The sequence below is a fragment of the Phyllostomus hastatus genome, unplaced genomic scaffold (genome assembly GCF_019186645.2).
Source record: "Phyllostomus hastatus isolate PE091 unplaced genomic scaffold, TTU_PhHast_1.1 phas_scaffold_129, whole genome shotgun sequence".
NCBI lineage: Eukaryota > Metazoa > Chordata > Mammalia > Chiroptera > Phyllostomidae > Phyllostomus > Phyllostomus hastatus.
The window spans coordinates 34,210,489-34,235,189 of record NW_025334009.1 but is presented as its reverse complement, the minus strand read 5'-3'; the positions used below and the strand labels follow the sequence as shown (position 1 = coordinate 34,235,189).

Sequence of the window (24,701 nt, the reverse complement as noted above, 5' to 3'; positions counted from 1 at the left end):
TCTGGGGTATCTGACCTTGGCCTGCAGCCCAGGGTACAGTCTGAGCTCTTTGGCTAAAAGTAGGTCCATCCACCATGTTCCTACTGGCAGCGAGCACAGTGCCAGGGGCCTTAGACACACACACCCTCTCAGCCCTCCTCACGGCCTTGGAAAGAAGGTATTATTGGCCCCTAGTTCAGGTGAGGAAACTGAGGCTCAGGGAGTTAAAGGGATCTGTTTAAGGCCATATGCCGGGAAGGGGGCACTCCCGTGTCACCAAGGCCCGGTTGCCCCAGCTGATTCAGCCTTTCTCCTCCAACCAGAGGGCATGGGTGTAGCTCCCCAGAACCAGCCAGGCTTCATCATGATTCCAAGTGTTTGCCCAAGCCGTGACCTCCAACTAGAGTGCCTCTCTGCAGGCTCTCCCAACACCCTTGAGCCAGCCACAGTCTGCCTTCCCTCCTGAGGGCCAGGCCTCTGACCTTTGTCGCTGAAGCCTTCTTACTGTGTGTGCCATCAGATCTCCCAAGTCTGTGCCTTCAGGCCTGGCTCGGCTCCCCACCGTGGGATGGAGCCCCAAAGGGAGGGACCCCAAAAGCTTCAGCACCAAATGAGAGCTCAAAAAGGAACCGCAGGATGACTGGGCAGACCATGTGCATGCTACACCAAAGCAGTTACTGTGCTCAAACAGCACAGGCCAGCTTTAAGGGAAATCACTGAGCACTGACGGTTTAACTTCTGTAATGTACTCTTCAGGGTGATGTAGAGATGATAATTTCTACAGGCCATATGCCTCCAAGGACCATGCCTGCTGTTGTCTATGTCTCTGGTCCACAGGCCCTCCGTGGGAAGCAGAGGGTTGTGTCCATTTTACAGGGAGGGTTGTGTCCATTTTGGCAGGGAAGCCTGTGCCCTTCCTGGGAAGAGACTTCAGTGAAGCAATGCCACCTAGCTAAGCATCAAGAGTGATGAGTACTCTTTAACACTGTAACTTGCACTCCCCTTTCTGGGTAAGGGCGTGGATGGAGTAGGCTGGGTGCTGGGTGGAAGTGCTGTTCCCAGAAAAAGAGCTGCTTTCTTCTTCTCCAAAGTGCTGGCAGGGCACAGCCAAGCCACTTGGGAGTCTCGGAGGGTGGGAGCTAAAATCCAGTGGCTGGTGTGGCTGGCTCCTTGATGCTAGGGGAAGATTCCCTCTGGCAGTGGCCTAAATATGCCAATACTTGACTTCAGATGATATCAAGGGAGAAGTGCTGACCACGTGACTCTGGGGACCCAGCTGGGGAGTGAGGTGAGGGGGCCTTGGGATATGTTTTCATGAGGCCCACAAAACCTGAACTGGTAGACAAATTGCATGTATGGGTGCATGTTCTTCCAGGGAGATGGACCATGGCCTTGGGGGATTCTTAGAGGAGACTGGGACATCATCCCCCCATGTCACTCTCAGGGAGGGAAGAGAAGAAAGAGGGGAAAGGGCAGCAGGAAGACTCAGCTGTGTGACCAGGAGCTCAGGAACATGCAGAGACAGATGGCAGCCTGAAGGGGGTCAGGATATAGAGCAAGCAGGACAGGAAGGCAAAGTGTTGACCTATAATCCCATTCCCCCACATGACCACTCTAGGAAACCAGCATCTTACAGATGCAGAGAACAAGGCAGGGCAATGTTAGTGACCAGATCAGGTTCATACTGCTAATGAGCAGAAGAGGCACTATTTGAACCATGCCATTCTGGGTCCAAGCCTTGCTGAGCTCCTGGCACCTGCCTGTCTTTAACTGGGGAGCCAGCACTGGGACCTGGAGCTGGTGGCATCATCCAACATAAGAGCAGACAGGTAAGATCTCAAACCTGCTGGGTTGGTGCACTCAGCTCAAACTGGTCATGTGTTAATCTGGAGTTAGGGCAAAGCCCAAAATGAACTGCAGGAGCACAGGGCCTGATTGTCAGCAGTGTAAGAGGAAAACCACCTGGGTGTGGGGTGCTGACAAGCTTGGAATGACCCCAGGCTGTGCTGGGACTTTGAAGGGAGAGGGAGTATGTTGCATTCCACCTTCATCACTCAGCCTTGCTTAGCTGACTCTGGGTCACTGGTTAATGGTGGGTCTCTCAGCTCCCAAGCTGCCTAGTGGGGCTACTGTGAGCACAGAGGGAGATTAAGATCCTTGGCTTTGGGGTCAGAGGAGATGGGACTCTAATCAGCTGTGTGACCTTGGACATGTTACTTCCCCACTCGGAGTCTTACTGCCCTCACCTGCAGAGGCTTGACCAATCAGAGGGCTGCTATACAGGCACTGGGACCCTTGGGGGCACAGGGCTGCAGCAGTGGCAGCAATTTCCCCATGGTACAGAAGTATTTCGCCATTTTATCAATTGGTACGGTAGGAGTGGTGCATACTGGCTAAAGAGCAGCTGTGCTCGCCTGCGAAGTGGTATACTCCGATTTAGCAGAACTGTCCCAAGGACGAAATAAAACAGTATTTGCAAAGCCCTCAGCACTCGGTCTGGCCTTCAGGGAAAGTCTGGTCACTGGTAACTGCTAACATTGCTGTGAGGGCAGAAAGAGCAATGGTGAAAGACAGCCTGGGAGGCAGCTCTGGCCGCAATGTAAGGAAGGGCTTTCTACCGGCAAGCACTGCCCCGGGTGATCCGTGAGCTCCACATTCCTAGAGGCATTCAAGCAGTGATGGCTGATGGAACCAGAATAAAGGTCAGGCAGGGGCCTGCAGGACTGGACTTCATAATCTCAGGCAAGGAGAAAAGAGGAAAATTCCTTCCATATCGCTGTGAGCAGGAAAAGAGGAGCATACACCCACCCCTAGTTGGTGCCATGGAGAAGTGCCTACTGTGCAGCTGACCTGCGGGCTGCCAAGCATGGAAGCCCACCAGGCAAAACCCTGGCTCAGAAAACTTTCAACGAATGTTCCTTTTCCTCCCACTGCCCTTCCAATGTCCTCCCCTTGCTCTCCCCAGAAAAGAATGTGGATTCTAGTGTTCTGGGAAAAGCCAGGTCCGGGCCCCTCCGGGAAGACAACAGCACTTGTGTCTGAGGTTTGGGCAGAAGCCAGGGTGGAAACGTCCCAGCTTCTGAGGGTGCAGGAGAAGAGCCAGGACTTTTGCTCTTTGCAAATACTGAGCCTCTTGCAGTAGATACAGGGCACTGAGTGGCTGTAGAGCTGGGCCTAAGAGCGCCTGGGTGGGATGGGTGTCTAGAGACTCCAGGCCCACTGCTGTTTTCTGTGGATGGAAGAAAGACGAAAGGTTCCAGAGGCTGGCTGGGCACAGGGTGGGGCTGGGGTGGGGGCATATGAGTGTGCAGGCCCAGAAACACCTGCTCGTATTATAAGTGAACAGATTTCATCATCATCCTACCCTGCAAGCCTGAGACTTGGGCCGGCTTAGGAGGTAGCATGACAGGACAGGGGTTGTGCTTGGCGGAGTCAAGAGCCCCCAGGGCCTGGCTCTGTCTCTAGCCAGGTCTGACCCTGGGCAAGGCCCTTCCCCACATGCACCACAATTTCCTCAGTGTAAAGTGAGGGGGCTGACACCACAGAGCTCAGTACCTCCCTGCCCCAGCCTAACGGAAAAAAGGGGCACGCAGGGCTCCAAAACAAACACTGAAAGCAGACACGGGAGCAGGTACTGGTACTACCCACGTTTAGAGCGGCATTATTCACAATAGCCAAAAGGTGGAACCAGCCCAAGTGTCCATTGCTGTATAAAGGGACACACAAAATGTGGTACATACATACAATGGGATATTATTCAGTCTTAAAACAGAAGGAAATTCTGGCACATATGAAAACATGGGTGAACCTTAATGACATTGTGCCACGTGAAGTAAGCCAGTCATGAAAGGGCAGATACTCTTTAATTCCACTTATATGAGGTCCCTAGAAGAGCCAGATTCATAGAGACAGAGAGTTCAGTGGTGGTCGCCCCGGGCTGGGGGGAGGGCATTGGGGAGTTAGTGTTTAATGGGTATGGAGTTTCAGTTGGGGAAGGTGAAAAGTTACGGACATGGCTGGTGGCAGGGTTGCAGAACAATGAGGATATACTTAATGCCACAGAACCCCACACTTGAAAATGACTAAGATGGTAGATTTTATGTTATGTACATTTTACTATCTAGACACACACATATACACAAACCCTTCCAGCACTCTGCTCAGCCTCAGGTCTTTCTGGCTCATGAAGCCTGAGAACTGGGGTACAGTGAGCCCCACAGCTGAAAGCCAGGGCAAAGCAGGGTCTGAAGTCAGAGCCCAGGAGAGAGGGCCAGAGAGCTGGGAAATGGGGGAGCTGATGCCACCCCACAGCTGAGGTGGGGACCTGATGGTGAGAAGATGTTCCCAGAGCAGGGCCCTCAATAAAAAGAGGTGAGACAAAGGTCCCAAACCCTGTGGGAAAGAACTCGGAGTGGACTTGCTCCAAAGCCTGGGGGTCTCACAGGCACTGGAGAGCCTGGCTGCTGGCCCCAACGTCAGCCGTCTCCTGTCTCTGGGATTTTGGGAGGACTAGGGCCATGAGGCCCCTTGAAAGAAAACAAAAAACAGGTTTATAATTCTCACAGAGAAGTCTTCCTATCAAGCTCAGGAATCTCTGATCTGAGATTCACGTCAGGACGGGAGCCCCTGGCCCTCCAAAGGACCTTGGGCAAGGAGGAAGAAGGGCAGGTGAATGTGTTGGTTCGTCCTGATAATGCAAGCCACACCCCCTGCCCCCTCCCTATTTCAGCTCCCCTTCCTGGAGGCCCAGGGATCAGCTGTGTGAGGTGGGACACTGACTGTACAGGAGACCAGGGGGAGTTCAAACCATTGCTGGCCCTCTGAACCTCTCTCCGTGCTTTACCTTCCCCATCTACAAATGGAGATAACACGAGAAGCTACCACTGTCGTGTTTGTATGGATTGACAGAGAGCATATGGAAAGTGCTTAGCTCAGGCCTTCCACACAGTAATTGCCCAATAAATATCATTATTGTCATGGTAATTATCATCCTCCCCTTCATCATTATCATCGTTGTCGCTATCATTAACAGTATCATGCTGCCATGCTTTTGCTCTTTCTAATTTTGGAAGAAGAGAATCCCAGAGTTCAGAGCACTTGGTAGGTGCCCCAGGTTTAGCCACCCCCCTCCCTCCCCACCATGGTGTGGCCTCCAGGGAAGCAAGACCTCAGGGCTCTGGGTGCCCATGGAAAGTTCTGTTCACCCCAGGGCTGCAAACCACCCCAGAAGGGGTCCGAGTTATACTCAAGCCCAACCAACCAGCCTTTGATTAAAGTTCCCAAAATATGACGCATCTTTTTAAATACTGGACTAATTAATATTTAGCTGCAATGTTTTAAGCTTTCCTTTTCTTAGTAGAAGACCTAGTAGAGTGGAGAAGTGTGCTAACCTAAGAGAGTGGGAGTCAGATCTTTGCTCCCGAGGCAGGCCTGGGTGCGCGAGGCCCTAAGTCAGGCCTGACCCTGGCGGCGGGATTAGAGGTGTGGCACCTAAGTGGGGCCCAGGGGCTTCAGAACACAGGCTTTCCAAACCCACGCTTACGCAGTGGTGCCTGGCCAGGCTTCCCTCTCCCGGCTGCTACTCTGTCATCATTATCACAAAACCTTGCTCAAAACCCCCCTTGAGGAAAAGGTTTTTTCCCTCAGAAGTAAATATAATACCATAAGTTACTTTTTAGAAAGCGTGAGTAGTTTTTGTAGGTGTAGAGAGAAATAATATTTATTGAACTCTAACTAAATACCTGGCATGGTGTTACTCTCTTACATTCATTATGCAATGGTTTTTAGGATGTTTTTGGTGGAAATAGCCTAGAATGATGGGCAGAAAATGGCCCCTTTAGGAAACCCTAAAGACAATATATCCCACCAATAGGCTTGTAATGTATGTTCATATATTGAAGGTTAAGTCCTACAGTAAAGAAACCTGTTTACATTCCTTTAATTCAGTATATCCCAAAGTGCAAGGTATGTCCAGAAGGTATCCAGCCATGTAATATGAAAAATAGAGACATTTATTGAAGAAGATACAAGAAACACTGTACAAAGGATAATGACACCTTAGTCCCCTTCAAAGTAGGTGCCTTGGGACCTCACACAGTTCTCCCAATCTCCATTAGCTGCCCCGTCGTATTTTCCTGAATCTCATCGATGGTCTGAAATCCCTTCTCTCTCAAAAGTGATTTTAGTTTTGGGAAAAGCCACAAGTTTCAGGTCACCAAATCTGGGCTGTATGGGTTCTGAGTCACCTGGGTGATGTGATGTTTTGCCAAAAAACTCTGCATGAGACATGATGCATGAGCAGGCACATCGTCATGATGAAACTGCCAATCACCAGGTGCCCATAGCTGCAGCCTTCTAAATCATCCAATAGTTTCCATGGAGGAATGTTCAAACTTAATACAAAATTTGATGCAGATTCATTGCTGTACTCACTCAGTCATTCTGAATGTGACAGCCACACAGTACACAAGCTCACTCAACAGTGTCTACCACCCCCATTGACTAGTATTGTGATGTCATCACTATTCACCCATGGGCATTCCAGTCCACTCTCCTTGGCTGCCAGATTACATCAATGTCACACAAATCATTCTCATTATATTAACAATGGCTGGACTTTCTTCTGGACAGACCTCATATATATTCGAAGAGGTGATATATGAGATGATTTTAGAATGTTCATAAATCTAAGTTCTTAAATTTATTTTTTAAAGAAATTTTAAATTGATTTGAGAGAGAGACAGAGAAATATCAATTTATTGTTCCACATATTTATGCATTCATTGGTTGCTTTTCATATGTGCCCTGACCAGGGATCGAACCTATAACCTTGGTGAATTGGGACAATACTTGAACCAACTGAGCTAACCAGCCAGAGCCATACATTTTTAATAGTTATATATATTTACTTTAACATATGTTAGGAACAATACAGCTAGCACATCAGACCTGTGACTGCACACATATTGTTCAGAATTCATTCATTCACTCAATCATTCCACATTTACTGAGGATTTACCAGGGGCCAAGCAGTATTCTAGATGCTGAGGATACAGAAGTAAATAAAACAAAGCCCCTGCTCTCAGAAGTGTATATTTTAGTGGGGAATGATAAAAACTGAAGCAAACAAATAAACGCATTAAACAAATGTATGTTCAACAGTAAAGGGGAGAACAAGGAAAAGGAGTCGGACAGGGGCACAGGAGTGACGGGGTCAGGTGGGCATGGCCATGGATGGCTTGCTCAGGGAAGGCCTCTCAGATACAGTGACATTTGAGCGGAGGCCTGAGTGAAGCAATAATGTCCTTCTGCAGCAAGAAGGTTCTAGGCAGAGGGAACACGAACACAAAGTCCCTGAGGTGGGAACGTGTTCGGAGCCGCCAGGTACCTGATGGAACCGTTCCAAGTTCCAGGGCTGCAGACAGGCCCAGGAAGGACGGTGCTTTGTAAAATTAGGATATCATTCAAAAAGGATAACAGTCATCCTTTAAAAAACATTTTTCACTTTAAAATTCAGTGGCTTGACAAGGTGGCCGAGTGGTTAAGGTGATGGACTGCTAAAATTCAGTGGCTTTTAGTATATACACAAAGTTGTATTTTTTTCAAAGTGATGATTTGGTCTGGTTCTGGTCAAGATAGAGAAACAAGGACCAGATTTACCTTCTCAGCTGAAACAACCAAAAAAAAAAAAGCCAGACAAAAATATATAAAACAATGGTTTTCAAGACAATGAACATCAGGCAACAAAGGGTGGTGACCCTTTGAGGTGAGATATGAAAGAAGTGAGAGCACCTGTAAGTGCCCAGCTTACAGCCTGGAGAGAGTGTCCAGGCCACGGTGCAGGGAGGGAAAACCAGAGTCAAAGAACGTCATTTTGCAATAAAAATGGAGTCAGTTCATCAAGAGGATGTATTGGTCTCAAACATTTATGCACTTAATAATAGAGTGTCCAAGTACATGCAGCAAAAACTGATAGGAAAAAATAGGCAAATTCACAATAATACTCTGAAATGCAACACCTCTCACTCTCAATAATAGCACAACTAAACAGAAAATCAGTAAGGATATGGAAGACTTTGACAACACTATCAAGCAACTTGATCTAATTGACAGTGATCGAAGACTTCAACAATAGCAGAAAAACATGTTCTTTTCATGTGCACATGGAATGCTGCCCAACACAGGCCATATTCTGGGCCATAAGACAAGCCTCAACGAGTCTGAAGAATTCAAATGATATCCTGTATGTTATTTGATACAATGAAATGAAAATAAAAATGAATGACAGAAAGATCTCTGGGAATTTCCTAAATACTTGGGAACTAAATAATACATTTCTATGTAACCAGTGGGTCAGAGATGAAATCAAAGGGAAAATTACAAAGTATTTTGAACTGAATGAAAATAAAACACAACTTATTACATTTTGTGGGATGCAGTTAAATGAGCAGTTAGGGGAGATTTATTGCATCAGATGAATACCTAGGAAAAAAACAAATATTCAAATCAATGACATCAGTTTCTACTGTAAGAAGTTAGGAAAAGAGAGCAAATTAAATCCAAAGTAGGCAGACAAAAAAGGAAATACTAAAGATGAGAGTGGAAATCAGTGGAGCCAAATGGGAAGAATCAATGGACTCAAAAGCTGGTTCTTTGAGAAAATCAATGATATTGATAAATCTCTAGCCAGAAGCATCAGGAAAAAAGGAAAGACACTAATTACTAATATTAGGAATGAGAGCATCCTAATATTAGGAATGTAGCATCACTACAGATTTACAGATAATAAAAAGACAGTAAGAGAATATTATGGCCCTGGCTGGGTGACTCAGTTAGTTGGAGTGTCATTCTGTACTAAAAAGGTTGCAGGTTCAATCCCTAGTCAGGGCACATGTCTAGGTTGTGGGTTCAAACCCTGGTTGGGGTATGAACAGGAGGCAACTGATTGATGTTTTCTCTCTCTCACCTCTCCCCACTTCTTTTCTCTAAAATCAATAAACATTTCCTTGGGTGAGGATTTAAAAAAAGAGAGAGTATTATGAACAACTTTATGCCAATAAATTTGATAACTTCGATGAACTAAACAAAATTTTGAGACACAAACTACCAAAGCTCACTGAAAAAAATAAAGGAATTACCTGAATAGCCTTGTTTCTGTTAAAGAAATTGAATTTGTAGTTTAAAGTTTTCCTTAAAAAAAAAAACCCTCAGGCCCAGATGTCCTCTTAGGTAAATTCTACTAAGCATTTAAGAAAGAAATAATACCAATTTTGTTTAGACTCTTCCAGAAAATTGAAGGGAGCATGCTTCCCCGGTCATTCAATAAAGCCACCATTATTCAACATTACAAGAAAACTACAGACCAGTATCTCTCAAGAACATAGACGCAAAAATTCCAAACAGAATTTTAGCAAATCAAAGCCAAGAACATATAAAAGTACAATTCATCATGACCAAGTACAGTTTATCCCAGGGATGCAATGTTAATTTGACATATTAACAAACTAAAAAAGGGAAAATCCTATGATTATCTCAGTAGACACAGAAAAAGCATTTGATAAAATCCAACATCCACTCCTGATAAAAACTCAGCAAAAGAAATAAGCCATCCAAACTGGAAAGAAGTGAAACTATCTTTACTCTAACATGAACATCTATGCAGAAAATCCAATGGAACCTACAAAAAAGCTAGAATATGTGAGTTTGGCAAGGTTGCAGGTTATAAAATCAATATACAAAATTCTATAGTATTTCTAAGTACTAGCAACAAAAACCTCAAAACTGCAATAAAAAACAGTATTATACATAACACAGATGTAGGTATAAAGCTGACGAAATATGTGAAAGACCTATGCACTCAGAACCACAGAACAACTGGTGAGAGAGTTGAAGAAGACGTCAATAAAGGGAGGGAGCTGATGGGCTCATGGGCCGGGAGCTCAACATTGTTAAGATGTCAATTCTCTCAAGTTGAGCTACAGATTCAACCCAATTCCAGTCAAAATCTAGAATTTTAGAATTTAACAGAGTCTAAAATTCATATGGAAATGCAAAGGACCTTGGCTAGCCAAAACAACTTTGAAAAAGAACAAAGCTGGAGATTTAACAGCACCTGATTTCAAGACTCGTTATAAATCTACAGTTATCAAGACAGTACAGTACTGGTGTTAAAACAGACATATAGATCCAAGAAATGGAATATATGGGTGAACAATTTTCATCACAGGTACAAAGTCAGGAAAAGACAATCTTTTCAACAAATAGTGCTGGAACAATTGCATATTTGTATACCAAAAAAAAATGAACTTTGTTCCACACTTCATGCCATATAAAATATTAACTCGGGGTAGATGATAACCCTAAAACCTTCCAAAGCTTCTGGAAGAAAATAGAGGAGGAAACTTTTGTGACCTTGGTTTAAGTGACGATTTCTTAGATTTAACACCTAAAGCAAGATCCACAAAAGAACAACTGATAAAGGGGACTTAACAAATGCTGAAAAATCTGCTCTTTGACAGACCCTACCCAGAGAATGAGAAATAAGCCACAGAGTGGGAGCAAATATTTGCAGATCACATATCTGACAGAGGACTTGTATCCCAGTGGTTTTCAAAGCTTCCCTCCTATAATGACATTCTATGATCAATGGCTCTTTGTTTAAGAGAGAGACTCAGTGTATAGAGTCATAATCATGAAGAATCTGGAGTAGTGGCTCCCTAACTTCACCATTACCTGGAGGGCTTATTAAGACACAGACTGCTGGGCCTCACCCTCAGAATTGCTGAATCAGTAGGACTCGAGGTTTTTCATTTCCAGTAAGTTCCCTGGACGCTGATGCTGCTGACCTGGCTACCACACTTGGAGAACTACTAATCTCAACCAATTAAGCCTAAACTAGAAACACAATGTCAGATGAAAGGTTTTTTTCTCCCCCCCAGCAAGGGATAATTACCAAATAAACTATAGTGATTAAGAAATTTATCTCTCCCTCCTTTTTTTTTATTAGTTAGAGACATCTGTGAATGCTAATCAGAGCTTCTGACCAGCAAGAAATAACAAACATGACATTACTGAGTTGGCATGAGTCTAGCCCTGCCTCTTTGTTGAATACACATTTTGGTTTCCACAAAGCTGTTCAGAATTCACCCTGGAAACCACATATGGCCTCGTACCAACTATCTCATAATACCAATTGTTTCCTAATGGCAACTTGCAGAAAACCATCATGCCCCACTGAAGCCTGTCAGCCTTCCCTGACCCCTCTGTGCAGATGGCCTCCGCCCCCCACAGGGCTGCCGCCAGGTCTCACCGTCCAAGATGGCCCACTGATTGTCAATCTCTGTGTGTTTCAGGTAGGAGTCTTCGATGGTGGGGTCGTAGTCAGGCACAAAGATCTTCTGGAAAAACTGGATGGTGAGGGCACTCTTGCCCACACCCCCATCCCCCACCACCACCAGCTTGTACGTGGGGAGGTTGTCACTGGGGACGGCGCTGGTTGCCATGTTTCTGGTGGGTCAGACCTGGGGAGGCAAGACAGGTGGAATGAGGCAGGGATCTTTTCTCCTCTGACCTACAGGTAAATATCCATGGCTTCTCTTGCCTTTTCATAGTGATAACCACTCCCAATTATAGAAAGTTCTGAAAATTAAAAACTGCAAAACAAAATTAAAATGTCACCCCAGTCCCACCATCCTGAGCCAATCACTGTTAAAATGATTTATCCCACCGTTTGCTGAATACCAGCTTTGTGCCAGGCCTGGTCTTGGGGACACAGTACTACCAGATGCCATGTGATCTTTAATAAGTACAGCCAAAAGCCACATCAAGAAGCTTTCCCACCACTAAACTTCGCCCTGTACCTGTGAGGTTGTTAGTCTGAGCAGGGATAGCGCAGAGGTTCACCTTTCACACCAACTCTGCTCCACTGGACTGCGGTGCTAAGAAGAGCTTGAGGCTGTCTTTGCTTAAAGGGAAAGAGAGCCCCAACAGCTTAGCACACCTGAGCTCAGGGTCTCAGGGGCCCCTTCCAACTCTCAGAATTCTGTCAACCTGGCTCCTGTCCCTCAGTCTTCTTGACTTTTAGTATGCACAAAGTCATGCTAGAATCTCGTGGCATCTGGTCAACCCAGTTCTAGTTGGATAAGGGGGAGGGGAGGAGCAGGGCTTGGTTTAGCTTTAATGACATGCAACCCAGCTAAGGCAACGGTTCTCAACCAGGGACAATTCTCCCCTCCACCCCGGGACATGTGTGATGTCTGGAGATATTTTTTGGTTGTCAAAACCAAGTGGGTGTTACTGGCATCTAGTCAGTAAAGACCAAGAATGCTGCTAAACATCCTATAATGCACAGGGCAGCCCCCCACAACAAAGAGTTGTTCATGCTAAAATGTCAATAGTGCCAAAGTTGAGAGACCTTGGGTTAAGGTGACTTGGAGGGAGCTAGAAATATGGGCCCAGGATACTGAGAATAATTGGGCTTTAACAGATAAGAAATGATTGTGAAGAGGCAACAGAAGCAAGGAGTGACCTTTGGAAATAGTGTCACAAAGTGACAATAAGGAGAGGCAGGCAGGGGCATGGAAGAAGTACTCAGAAAAACAGAGGGAAACCAGGGAGGGAGCCCACAGGCTCCAGAGGGAGGGGGGTGACAGCACCAAATGTTAAACACCAATGGGGGCGAGGGGAGAGTCACCTAAAGAACAATATGAGGGCTGTTGCCAGGGACCTGCGCTGCTAACCGTGGGCCTTGCCAGGGAGAAGCACCACCACCTCCTGGGTAGCATGAGCACTGACCCTCAGCCAAGGAGGTGAAAGCTTGACCCTCCCCAGTGCATGTGCAAGTTGGGAGGGGGAAAGGCACAGTGAATGTATGACCAGGAAACTTAAAGACACATAGCCAAGTGCAAGGAGGTAGTGGCCTTGGGGGGACACTGGACTGGGTGTCCTAGTGCATTACTGCAGTCTGGGAAGGCCGTTGACCTCTCTGAGCCATGGTTCCCTTCCCTAGCAGATTAAAGGGCAGGCTCTGTACAGTTATTTCCAGCTCCAGAAGAGTGCTTTAGTCTACATTTCAACAGAAAGGGTGTTGGACACAAATGTGGGCTATGTGGCCACACTGATTTGCATGGGGTTCCAGATGAGAGTCATTGTGTAATCTTCTGCAGTTACTGAGGCTTGATGTTGACATTCAGGATTTCCCTGCAGAGTAGGGAAGTAAAGGTGAAAGTGCAAATCTATCCACAGACCAAGAATGTGTCTGCTGGATGGAGACTACACTTGCATAAATATATCAAAGTTTCAAATGGACATACCCTGTCTTACAGCTATACCAACATGTGAAAATTTATTCTAAGCTGATAGGCAGACAAGTGTAAAAGATGTTAAGAATCAGGAAAAAAGAAGAAAATAACTTAAATGTTGGGAGGGGTAAGTTAAAGAAAAAGTCATCCACACAAAGGAATACTATGCAAGTAAAGCATAGGAAATATAGTCAATAATATTCTAATAAACTATGTATGGTGTCAGATGGATATGAGATGTATTGGAATATATACAATATATGTAAAGTATATACTGTCTAATCACTGGGATGTACACCAGAAACTAACATAATATTGTGTCAACTGTACTTGAAAAACAAATGATTTACATCAAGTATCCATGACTGCATGTCCATGAGGCTATCCATCTGTGAATCTACACATCGAGATGTGGATCCAGGCAGAGAGAAGATTGGCAGGTGACTGTCTCTAATGCAGATTTCAGGGCATTTTCTTAATTTCTATTTTCTATAAGAAGCATGTCATATTTGTATACCAGAAAAGCTTAACAATATTAAAATGTTCCCAACAAAATCAGATGTTCAGGCCACCTTAAAATGCATGATTCTCTCTCATGCAAGAGGGGATTTGAGCTCCTTTGGTACAGGATAGAGGGAGCAGGGGCCAGCTGCAGCCCAGGATCTGGTTCCTAGTCTCCCACAAAGGTAGGGTAGGCTGACACTTCAGCGCACTGAGTTCTCCCACATGACAGAGAAGGAGGGTCAAGGGGCCACCAAGGAGTTGCAGAGAGACAGACTTGGGGAAAGGTGGGAGAGAGTCAGCTCCCTCTTTCCTTTGCCTCTCAGGTTGGGGGAGAGTGGTGTCAGCTCCTCACAGTCCCTCCTCAGCTGCTGTCCTGACTTAGGGTGAATGGTGACACTGGGCAAGGGCAAATGTGCTTGTCTGTGAAGGAGGCTGTTTTTAAAGCTCCTTTCCACTCACTGCTGGCAGCGACATGAACAAAAAATGCTAAGTGGGTGGGAAGGTATTGGGAAGGAAAATTGCTCCTCTTGATTTTCTTCTCAAAATAAAACAGGATAAGAAATACACTAGTTAACATGATAGAGAACGTGAACTGAACCTTTGAGTCAGCGCTCAGACCACCCACAAAAGAATCACCCAGGGACTTGCTAAAAATTGTCCTCTGCTTGTCATGCAAGGCGGCCAGCAGAAAACAGTCAGATGAGGACCACCTTCTCCCACAGTGCCCAGCACTCAGGGGTTGAGTTCCCAGAGACCATGGGGAGCAACTGAGGGTTCCTTCCCAACTCAGACTCAATGGAACAGGTTTGGAATACACAGTTAACACCAAAACTGGACTGGATCCCTTGTGGTGAAAAACACTTCAGTGCTGCCCACAGCTGATGGGTCGAGTCTGGGCTCCAGCATTGGCTGCCATTACTGACCTCTTCACTGGACAGTACCCATGCTGCAGCCTCTCATACTCTATTCTCTCTCCTCCAGAGGACTTTGTGTTCTTCCAGTGTGCCCTTTGGTCACACTGAGTCCTCTGCACACCCCCGAGGCTGCAGAAAGAGCAAACACCTCTTCACAGGTCAGGCCTGAGCCCTGGAATTGCCTTCTCCTGAGAGCCACTGCCTGTATCCTGGGATCGAGACCCAGAGCTGCTGGTGCAGAGGTCACTGTCACACCTAAAATCTTCTACACATTTATTCTGCACAAAAGGACAGGGAGTGTATCTGGCCCCTGTCTGTACCGCAGAGCCTGGCACAGCACCAGCATGGAGCATGTGTTTGCTAAAGGAACTGGAAGCTCAGCCCTGGCACTTCTGAACAACCATCAGACCACCTACAGGCCACAGGCCTGGCCTCTAAGGAGCAAATCTCCCAGCTAGGGGTTGGGACTGTCTCCCGTCCTCTACCAAGTTGAACCAGTCACATCAATAAGACCTTTCTGGAACCAGTTGGGAGCCCAGGAAAAATATAAGGTGTTGCCAGGATGAGAGAAGGAGTCCAGAAAACTTCCCCAGTTCATAAGGCTCTCAGCTGGATCTTCTTCGGATGAGCATATATCCAGTCCTCAACCTCCCCGCAATAATCCCTGACTAAATAGTGTCTTTGTAAATGAGCAGGGCAGTCAAAATGCCAAAGAGTGTAGTACATACTACACTCCTACAAAATAAGCTGGTCTCATGTGCATGGAGAAAGATTTTTAAAAGCCACCATAGGCTAGGTCAAAAGTCACCACAGGATAAAAAGTTGGTTGGTAGTTAAGGAGCAAAATGCTTATATTCACAGTCTATTCTACTAGACAGCACGTTGGAGATCACTCTAGAATATTGGTTCTTGACTTCTAGTCAAGATGGCAGCATAGGTAAATGTGGTACTCAAATCCCCCCAAAACCAAATAAAAATCACTACTAAACTACAGAACTACCATCATTCAGAACCATGTGATATCTAGCTGCATGGAAGTCCCACAACTAGGGATTTAAAGAAGAAGCCACACAGAGACTGGTAAGAGGGGTGGAGATGCTGAATGTGTTGGTCCCACACCCACATGTGGTAGATAAAAATTGGGAGGGATATTGTAACTGCAGAGGTCCCACTCATGGAGTAAGAGGTCCAAGCCCCACACCAAGCCCCCCAGCCCAGGACTCTAGTGCCAGGAAGAGAAGTCTCCATAATATCTGGCTGTAGAAACCAGCAGGGTTGGTGGCTGAGTGAGACAGAGGGCTTCTGGAGTCTCAGGCATTCCTCTTAAAAGGCCCACACATGGACTTACTCAGATTCACTCCCTCTGAGCTCCAGCACTAAGGCAGCAGCTTGAAAGGAACCTGGGACAGATGGGAGAAACTGAATTGTCTGGCAACAGGGAGAGAGCTGGGAGGGCAGTTTTCTGCCAGACAAAAGTGCTGGCAGAGGCCATTGTTCCTTTTCTGAGCCCCTCTCCAACCACAGAACTGGCAACAGGGAATCAACAGCAGACTAGATGAAGCCAAGAATCAAATCAGAATTTGGAATATAAGGAAACAAAAAACACATCCAATCAGAACAACAAGAAAAAAATTTTTTAAATGAATATAGTGTAAGGTGCCTCTGGGAAAACTTCAAGTGTACCAACATTCAAATCATGGGGATGCTGGAAGGAGATGAGAGAGAGCAAGAAATTGAAAACCTATCTGAAAAATTAATGACAGAGAACTTCCCTAACCTGGTAAAGGAAATAGACATTAAGTCCAGGAAGCACAGAATTCCAAACAAAAAAACCCAAAGAGACCCACACCAAGATGCATCATAATTAAAATTCAAAAGTTAAAGACAAAGAGAGAATCTTAAAAGCAGCAAGAGAAAAGCAGTTAGTTACCTACAAGGGAGTTCCCATAAGACAAGTCAGCAAATTTCTCAATAGAAACTTTGCAGGCCAGAAGGTAGTGACAAGAAATATTCAGAGTGATAAAAAGCAACGACCTACAACCAATATTCTACCCAGCAAAGCTATCGTTTAGAATCAAAGGACATATAAAGAGTTTCCCAGACAAGACAAAACTAAAAGAGTTCTTCATCACCAAACCAGTATTACATGAACTGTTAAAGAGTCTTCTTTAAGAAGAAGAAGAAAAAATAAAATATGAACAATAAAATGGCAATAAATACATATCTATCAACAATTGAATCTAAAAAATAAAAAAAAATGAACAAGCAGAACAGAAACAGACATGTAGATATAGAAAACATTCTGATGGTTGCTAGATGGGAGAGGGGTTGGGGAACTGGGTGGAGAAGGTGAAGGAATTTAGAAGTACAAATTGATAGTTACAGAATAGTCATGGGGATATAAAATACAGCATAGGAAATATAGACAATAATATTCTAATAACTTCATACAGTGTCAAATGGGTATGAGATTTATCAAGATGATCACTTAGTAAGTTATATAATGCCTAATCACTGGGGTGAAACTAATATAATATTGTATGTCAACTGTAATTGAAAAATAAAAAAGTATTAAAAACAGTTTTAAAATTAGAATAGAGTCTAAGATACAATATGTGCAACAAGCGAGTCATAGCTTTAACATTAGGATGTTAAAATATTCAAAGACTTGTATTTTGCTTCATAAAAAATACTTTACTATAGGCATACCTTGTTTTACTTTTTATTTTTTCAATTTATGCATTTGAGAAAGAGAAACAGAGAGAGAGAAGCATCAATGTGTTGTTCCACTTATACATTCATGGGTTGCTTCTTGTATGTTCCCTGACTGTGGATCGAACCTGCAATTTGGATGTATCGGGATGACACTCTAACCAACTGAGCTACCCAGACAGGGTCACACAAACTGTTTTATTGCACTTCACAGATGTTGTGTTTTTTACAAATTGAAGGCAAGACCCTACATGGGCAAAAATGTTACAACTCACTTTCTTGCGACCCTCACGTTACTGTGGTGGTCTGGCTGCAGTACCTCTGAGACCTGCCCTTAGCAGCTGTTCTCATTTATCTTTCCAGTTATTAAAACACTAAAAATAGATATCGTAGACTTTTTACTATAAATTTGGGATATTTAGATAGGGTAATTAATTTATCACTATCTCATATTTTTGTTTGGAAATAGTTTTGAAAAAATTGTAGTGTCATTAAACATATTGATTTTCACTTTGTTCAATGTCAGAAATGCTTAAAGTGATATACTTAGGAAACTGAATTGAGAGGAGTTTAGACAAATGCATATGAATTGAATTTACTAAAATAATTTGCTAATGCTCTGGCTGGTGTGGGTTCAGTGGGTTGGGCATTGTACCATAAACTGAAAGGTCGCCAGTTCAATTCCCATTTGGGGCACATGTCTGGGTTGCAGGCTCAGTCCCCATTTGGGGCATGTGTGGAAGGCAACTGGCTTCTATCTCACATTGATGCTTCCCTCTCTCTTTTTCCCTCCCTTCCCCTTTCTAAAATAAAAAATAAAAATAAATTAAAAAAATAATTTGTTAATGGCAAATTGTGAAAGAGGTGACAGTCCAAAGTAAGATTTATATACAAATAATTAAATTATATTTATATCACCTCAAGCATATATTTGCTTCAAATACATGAATGTTTATAACTCAATAAATTTTCTGGTGCTGCTCCATGTGTCAGAATTTCTCCCACTGGACAACATATTAAAAACTATTGTTTTCATTGATTTTTATTGCTAAACCACTACCTAAGAAATAAAAAAATTAAATAAAAAATAAAATCTTCGTTCTTCACCATTGAGGGGTCATGGATGGCCCCTTTGAGGTGGGACGGTGGTATAAGGTGGACCTAAGGTTCTCTTTAAGTTTCTCCACCAATTTTCCGTGCTGGATTCTCTCCTCCAAAACAGCTGAATGATCTTCAGTGTGTTCCCTTTCACAGCCTCAGTTTCTTACTTGTGAGATGGGGTTGGTTAGAGAATTATATTTTGCAGAATTGCCCAAGCATATAATTTAAATGTATGAAACGTGCCCAGCTGAGAGGAGCTCAAATTGTGTTCTCTAGCCTCATTGCGTGCGTGCGTGTGTGTGTGTGTGTGTGTGTGTGTGTGTGTGTGTGTGTGTATGAGAGAGTATGTGAGAGAGAGAGAGGGAGAGAGAAAGAGAGAGGGAGAGAGGATTTTCCCATGGTTCCTCTGCTCTGAGGCTCCCCATTCCCAGCCCCTGCCACCCCCTTCCCCGCCATCTCAGCCCCATTGCAGTCAGATTAAATAAGCCTGTGTGGGAACATCACCCACCATTTAGAACATTGTTTCCATGGGAAATGGCTCTGAGGTTCCAAGCAGCCCCCTCCACTCAGAAACCAACTTTTGGAACAGCAGCCACTTGGCAGATGGGTGCTGGCTCCCATGGCAACCACCTCTCAAGAGCCCCTCCCAGCCCATAGGCAACCCAAACCCTTGCTTCCAGGGAAAACTTCTTCCTAAAAGGCAATATCACTGCCTCAACAATCCTGATAATGTGTCTGTGAAAACTTCAAGCATCTTTAAGCCAAGAAATAAGCTTTCGGGGTTGCTGTCTGGCCTTTGCTCCCTTCTCTCCCCATGGTTAGCACCATCTTGCATAATTTGAAGTTGTTTCCTGAGTGGCAGACTCAACAACCCCGAGCGTCTCAGAAGTTCTGTGAGGACAAGAGCCATGTCTCCTCATTCCCTTGCCTCTCAGAGGACTGGGCAGGGCCCAACGTGTGTTCAGGGTCTGTTCAGTGACTTCACACTGCCCCAAAGCAACCTTCTACCCACTCATGCTCCCTCGGGCCAGGAAGCAGGGGGTGGTGCCTGTTCTTCTAATGGTTAGGCTCACACCTCTAGGATGACCCCAGAATAACTTCCTCACCCAGCAATTTCCAAGTGTGCCTGGAGGAGGGGTTGGGGTGCCAGACCTCTGGGGAGCAGGGTTGTGCAAAGCCCCCCTTGGTTCTTCAGGGGAACAGACTGGGCGGAGGAACAGCCTTCAACTCTGCAGCCTGGCTGCTGGAGTTCACTCATGTCTCTGATACGGACCCCTTGTACGACCTAAAGCAAGTTTCTTAATTTCCAGGAGACTCAGTTCTCCCATTTATAAAACAGGAAAACAGGGTCCTCAAGAATGTGTAAGGTTCCCATTTAAAAAACAAAAACAAAAACAGAAAAACTGGAGGGCTCCCCAGCAAGGGCATATTTGCAGTGACATGCAAAGCAGTTGTACCTGGTCTCCCTCCAATCTGGTAGACGCCAGTGATTCGGACCATTTACCTGCCCCATCCACAGCCCTAAGAGTACCTAGGGCTGCCAGGTGACCCAACAGTATATCAGATATAATGCCTAGGACAGCAGTGGGCTCTCAGCAAATGGCAGTCCTCAGTGGTTGTATCACCAAGTTTTCTCCTTCTTCCTAGGTTCCCAGTTTTTAGGGCTTCTACAGATCTTACTTCCCAAAAGAACACCCCAAAACACTGCCCATTTTTCTAAGTGGGCATGTGAAAGAAACGGCTTCAGCTGTAGACACTGTCAAAGGTCCATGGCTTCCTGGCCTCTCCATGTGCCGCATCCCCGCAGCCACCACCACTTCCTAAGCAGTGTCAGACAGTCCTGGCCAGAACAGATGGTACCTGGGAAAGGCCACAGAGCAGTGGCATCGTCACAATTTGGTGGATGTCTGCGGTGGCTTGGTTGGACACCAAAGGTCATGCTGGAACCATCACATCACACTGCCTTGAATTCTTTTGGCAATTAGTTTTGCAGCATCACAGGACTTGGCTTTGATTGTCATGGTGACTCACTAAACCATAGGGTTCATCCTTGCGGCTGCTTCCCTGGCCCTAACTCTAGGACCACAAACTCAAAGCTGGGGCAGTGGCCAACTCAGAGTCTCTCCCAGAGATGCTGCCGCCTTTATTGAAGGTTTAGTTTGTACAGCTTTTGCTTCTCTATTTCTCTACTAATCATTTTGAAGATTCTCCTGAACCCCAACAGTGGAACTACAAGTTGTTTGGGTAAATAAGGCTAGAAGAGGGGGACATACTCTCTATTAATGGAGCTCTCAGGAGATTGAAAGGACTTCTAGTCACATTGAACTGAATGAACCCTGGGAAGCTAATTTCACCTCTCTGATATCTGGGTGTGCCCAGTTCAGTGGGGGATGAGGGCACACTGGGGGGAGTGACCCAAACCATGTAGAGGAAATGGCTCTGAATTCCAAGAGCTGCCCTTCCCCTCTGCACAATTCCCAGAAATGGGCAGCTTCCCCAGGGCTGCTGATTTGCCACTGTGCCTAAATGGTGTGTGGCCCTGCCAGGGTCCAGGCCACTTGGTCTCCCTTAGGACTTCACTGTCCCTTCCCCAAGACTTTGCTCCAGCCCTTTGGCTCACACCTTTGCTGATCCAAACCCAGCACTGCTACCGCACTACTCAACTCTTTCAGGAAGCTACCAGTGCCCTCATCACACTTCATTATTAAGACTTAACCACCCACCCAACTTTGTGTGTTATTTTATGCTGTAAAGGACGTTAAACATCACTGGCTCTAGATGGTGAGTCTGTGACATGGGTGCAGCCCCTCCCACTCCCACAGCCATGGCAGACATCACTAATTGATCACGGTCCTCTTTTCTGCTCAGTCTTAGAACCCTTTTCATGCAGCACCCTCCACAGCCAGAACTGGATGGCTGATTGGTCCAGAGAGGAAGCTTGTTTGCCAACCCAGATCTAAACAACAACTCATCTGGCCCCCTTCAAAACGTCCCATCTAGTGGCCATCCTGTTCCATGGGAAGAACTCAGGACTTTTAGGGGTAGCCTTCCTGATTACGTCTGGAGATAACCCACAAGGCTTCTCTCTCTCCTCCTCAAGACTTAGCTCCAGCCCTTCTGTCTCATTGCTAATGCAAGCCCAGCATATCACTGCACCACTCTGGAGATAACCAGGTCTTCTGTTGGTTACCAGGTTGTATTACCTAAGTCTTCTGTTAATACATCAGCCCCTGCTTTTCTACTTCATCAAATCCACACTCCTCTGCTGGGATCACACATCACACCTGGACTGCTGGCAGAAATGGTCGGACAGGGTCCAGGGATCAAGGCAAAGGCCAATGCTTGAAGTTGGCCGATGTGGGACACAATGCCCTCGGGTTTACTCACAGCCTCCAAGTACCTCGTGCTTCCTTATACCACAGCTGCTAACACTGGTCTTACCACTAGTGTGAAAGTGCCTCCCGGACAGGGCCTGGAGCTTAGCATCTATACCCAGCACTGAGGCCCAGAGCAGGGGCTCAGAAACCACGTGGTATAAGAATTGAAAGAGTGATCCTGTTAAAAACAATACAAACACTTAATGTAGCGATGTGCCTGATGCTGTTGGAAGATCTTACAAAATTTAATTCTCCCACCAGCCCTATGAGGTGTGACTTTGATTATCCCCAGTTTACAGTGGAAGGAACTGAGACACAAAGGGGTAAAATTACTTTTCTATGGTCACACAGGCAATGCAGGGACCTGGAACCACGTAGTATGGCCCAGAGCCCAGGGCCAGCCCGACATTCTGGGCATCCTGTCGAGGCTGCTAGAGGCTGGGTGGGTGTGGAGTCAGTCCAGGCAGCAGAGCCAGGAGTTTCAGTGGAAAGGTCAGCAGTGAGCCAGGTGGGTGGTGTCATAGTCAGAGAGGCCCCCAGGCCACAGGTCCCTGTGGGAGGAGCAGCTGACGATGTCAGTGCCCGAAAGGCACCCAAGGCAAATACTAGTCACTAAAAGCAGACATGCCCTTCATCCCCATGCGGGTAAAGTCTACAAACAGGACATAGGTATGGTACTGCCAGGTGGCCTCCTGCACTGAGGACCAGGGAGGAAGCTGGGAGCACCAGGTGGCTTTGACACCCTCATTTTCCAGCACCTGCATGTGGAACCCTCTCCACTGAGCTGGTCGCTGCCCCAGCCCCATCCTATCTCCTTGTAGTCCTACACACAGGCTGCTCCTTCCCCAGCTTGGGGCCAGCCTCTCACCTGGAACCCTTTACCAAGGAGCTTGAGCTATGGACTCAGACAACCTGCAACCTTAGGCAAGTTATGGACCTCTGTACCTTGGTTGCCTCTTCTGTAAAAGTGGGGACAGTGGCAGCATTTGCTTTATGATGGCCGTGAAAAGCTACACATTTATTTGCTTGGCTCAGCATGTGGCCCATAGTGAGTGCTCAATAAACATCAGCATCCTTCCAAGTCCTCTTATCTCCAGGAAGCCCTCCCTGCTCTCCATAGTCCTTCCTGAGTTCATGCCTGCAAATTGGCAGGTTCCACAGGTGACAGTTCAACTCAGTCCATCACCACACCCTCCACTCATGCCATCTGCAGGCTGATCCCAACTCCCCCATCCTGTCTTGGGGGGCAGCATCACCGCTCAGCCTGCCACTGTCCTCCCCACAGCAATGCCATGGGACAGCAAGCCCCCATATGATTGCTGGCTGAATGATGGGTGAGATTTAAGCTCCTCAAAGACATTTCCCCCAAGAATTCAGGAGATGCTTATTCACTGAGTAGAGTGCAAAAGATACCAAAATACTGGGAATTCAGCATAAAATATGGCTTCCCTCTCTGGTCCTTAAATCCAAAAGTGCTCTCCACTGTAAAACCTAGCCCCCCTCTGGATGCCTCCTTGAAAAGAGAAAACAGGACACATGACACCTGAAAGGGCCCATTTTTATGATCCAGGAAGAGCAAACTGGACAAGTCACCAAATTTGCAATATACACATGCTCACACTGCAGAAGCCTCACACACCCAGTAAGTGCCTGGCACACAGTGGCTGCTTCACAGCCCTGACTAATGCAGGAACCAGTGCTGGGCTGCAGGGCAAGGCAGGGGAGAGCACAGAGGCCCCATGTGCCCAGGAGGCCCTCTGACCTTGCCCTCCACACAGGCCTGCAGGAGCACAATGGCCACTGACTGGAGATCTGCCCCATCCATAGGCTCCACGACCTTTCTGATGACCACAGTGAGGTTAACCAGTGACAAATGACCAGCAGAGGCTGGATAACTTGCACAGGGCAAACTCTCTAAGTGTTCCAGAAGCTCAGAGACCAGAGGAAGCAGGTGGGAAAAGGCTACAGGGTCAGGTGGGAGCAGGAAGGTCACACAGAGAGGGTGCAACACAGCCCCAGAGGCCTGGAGGCCAGAATGTGTGCAGTGGCATTTAATGTCCCCATTTTGCCAGCAGGGAGAGGGAGAGAGAGAGTCAGGCATTTGCCCAAGGGCATAGCTTGGTAAAGGGCCGGTGAAGCTGAGATTTGGCACCCAGACCTGGCAACTGAAAACTAAAACTCTGACCTGCTCACCACCAGCTAGTTCAGAGTACCCCTTGGATCTGAGAGGCTCTCGGAACCAAGGGACCAACAAGGGCCCCAGTGTCTCAGGGTCCACACAACCCTTCAGAACAATGTGTCTCACCGGTATCCCTGAGTCATGGGGATGCTGCCACTGGCTGCTTGACCCTCATGGTCTCAGAGGTTCCACCCCAGGCCCTCAGGGTGTTCCCATGCCCCACCACTGACAACAAGGATGGACTCAACCCAGGGGTCAGAGACAGGGCTCACCGTCTCCCCTCTGCTACAGTCTGGCTCACAGCTTCCTTGAGGGCAGCTAGGGGCAGAAAGGAGGAAGTGCCTTTATGTTTAAATTCTTATTTTCAGTCCTGGGGGCCTATTAATATTTTCCTAGGGCTGGGAAAGTCTCACCTGTAGTTACGCAGAACTTCTCAGTCTTAGACAAAAATCTGCATGTTCCGAGGAAGGTCATGGCCCACCCCATCAGGGAGGGCCAGCCAGCTTCAGGACGCTCTGGGATTCCCCAAAATGAGGGTCCTCGTACTCCCCAAAGCCTGGCAGGCTACTGTCCTACCCCCTCCAATTCAGATTCAGCTGCCCCTTAAGCCCCCACCAAGGGGAGGCTCTTGTGAGTC

General features: G+C 46.3%; 1 protein-coding gene across 3 annotated transcripts in view; it reads right to left on the bottom strand.

The window, feature by feature from the left end:
- MRAS (muscle RAS oncogene homolog) overlaps positions 1-24,701 on the bottom strand; it is a 56,448-nt gene that overhangs the window by 18,502 nt on the left and 13,245 nt on the right. For all 3 annotated transcript variants that reach the window (XR_006787808.1, XM_045857290.1, XM_045857289.1), the window contains exon 2: positions 11,288-11,498. Coding sequence is in view for 2 of the 3 variants with exons in the window: in XM_045857290.1 (XP_045713246.1) it covers positions 11,288-11,480 (193 nt within the window). In the remaining variant the exon portion in view is untranslated. The remainder of the gene's footprint in view (positions 1-11,287; positions 11,499-24,701) is intronic.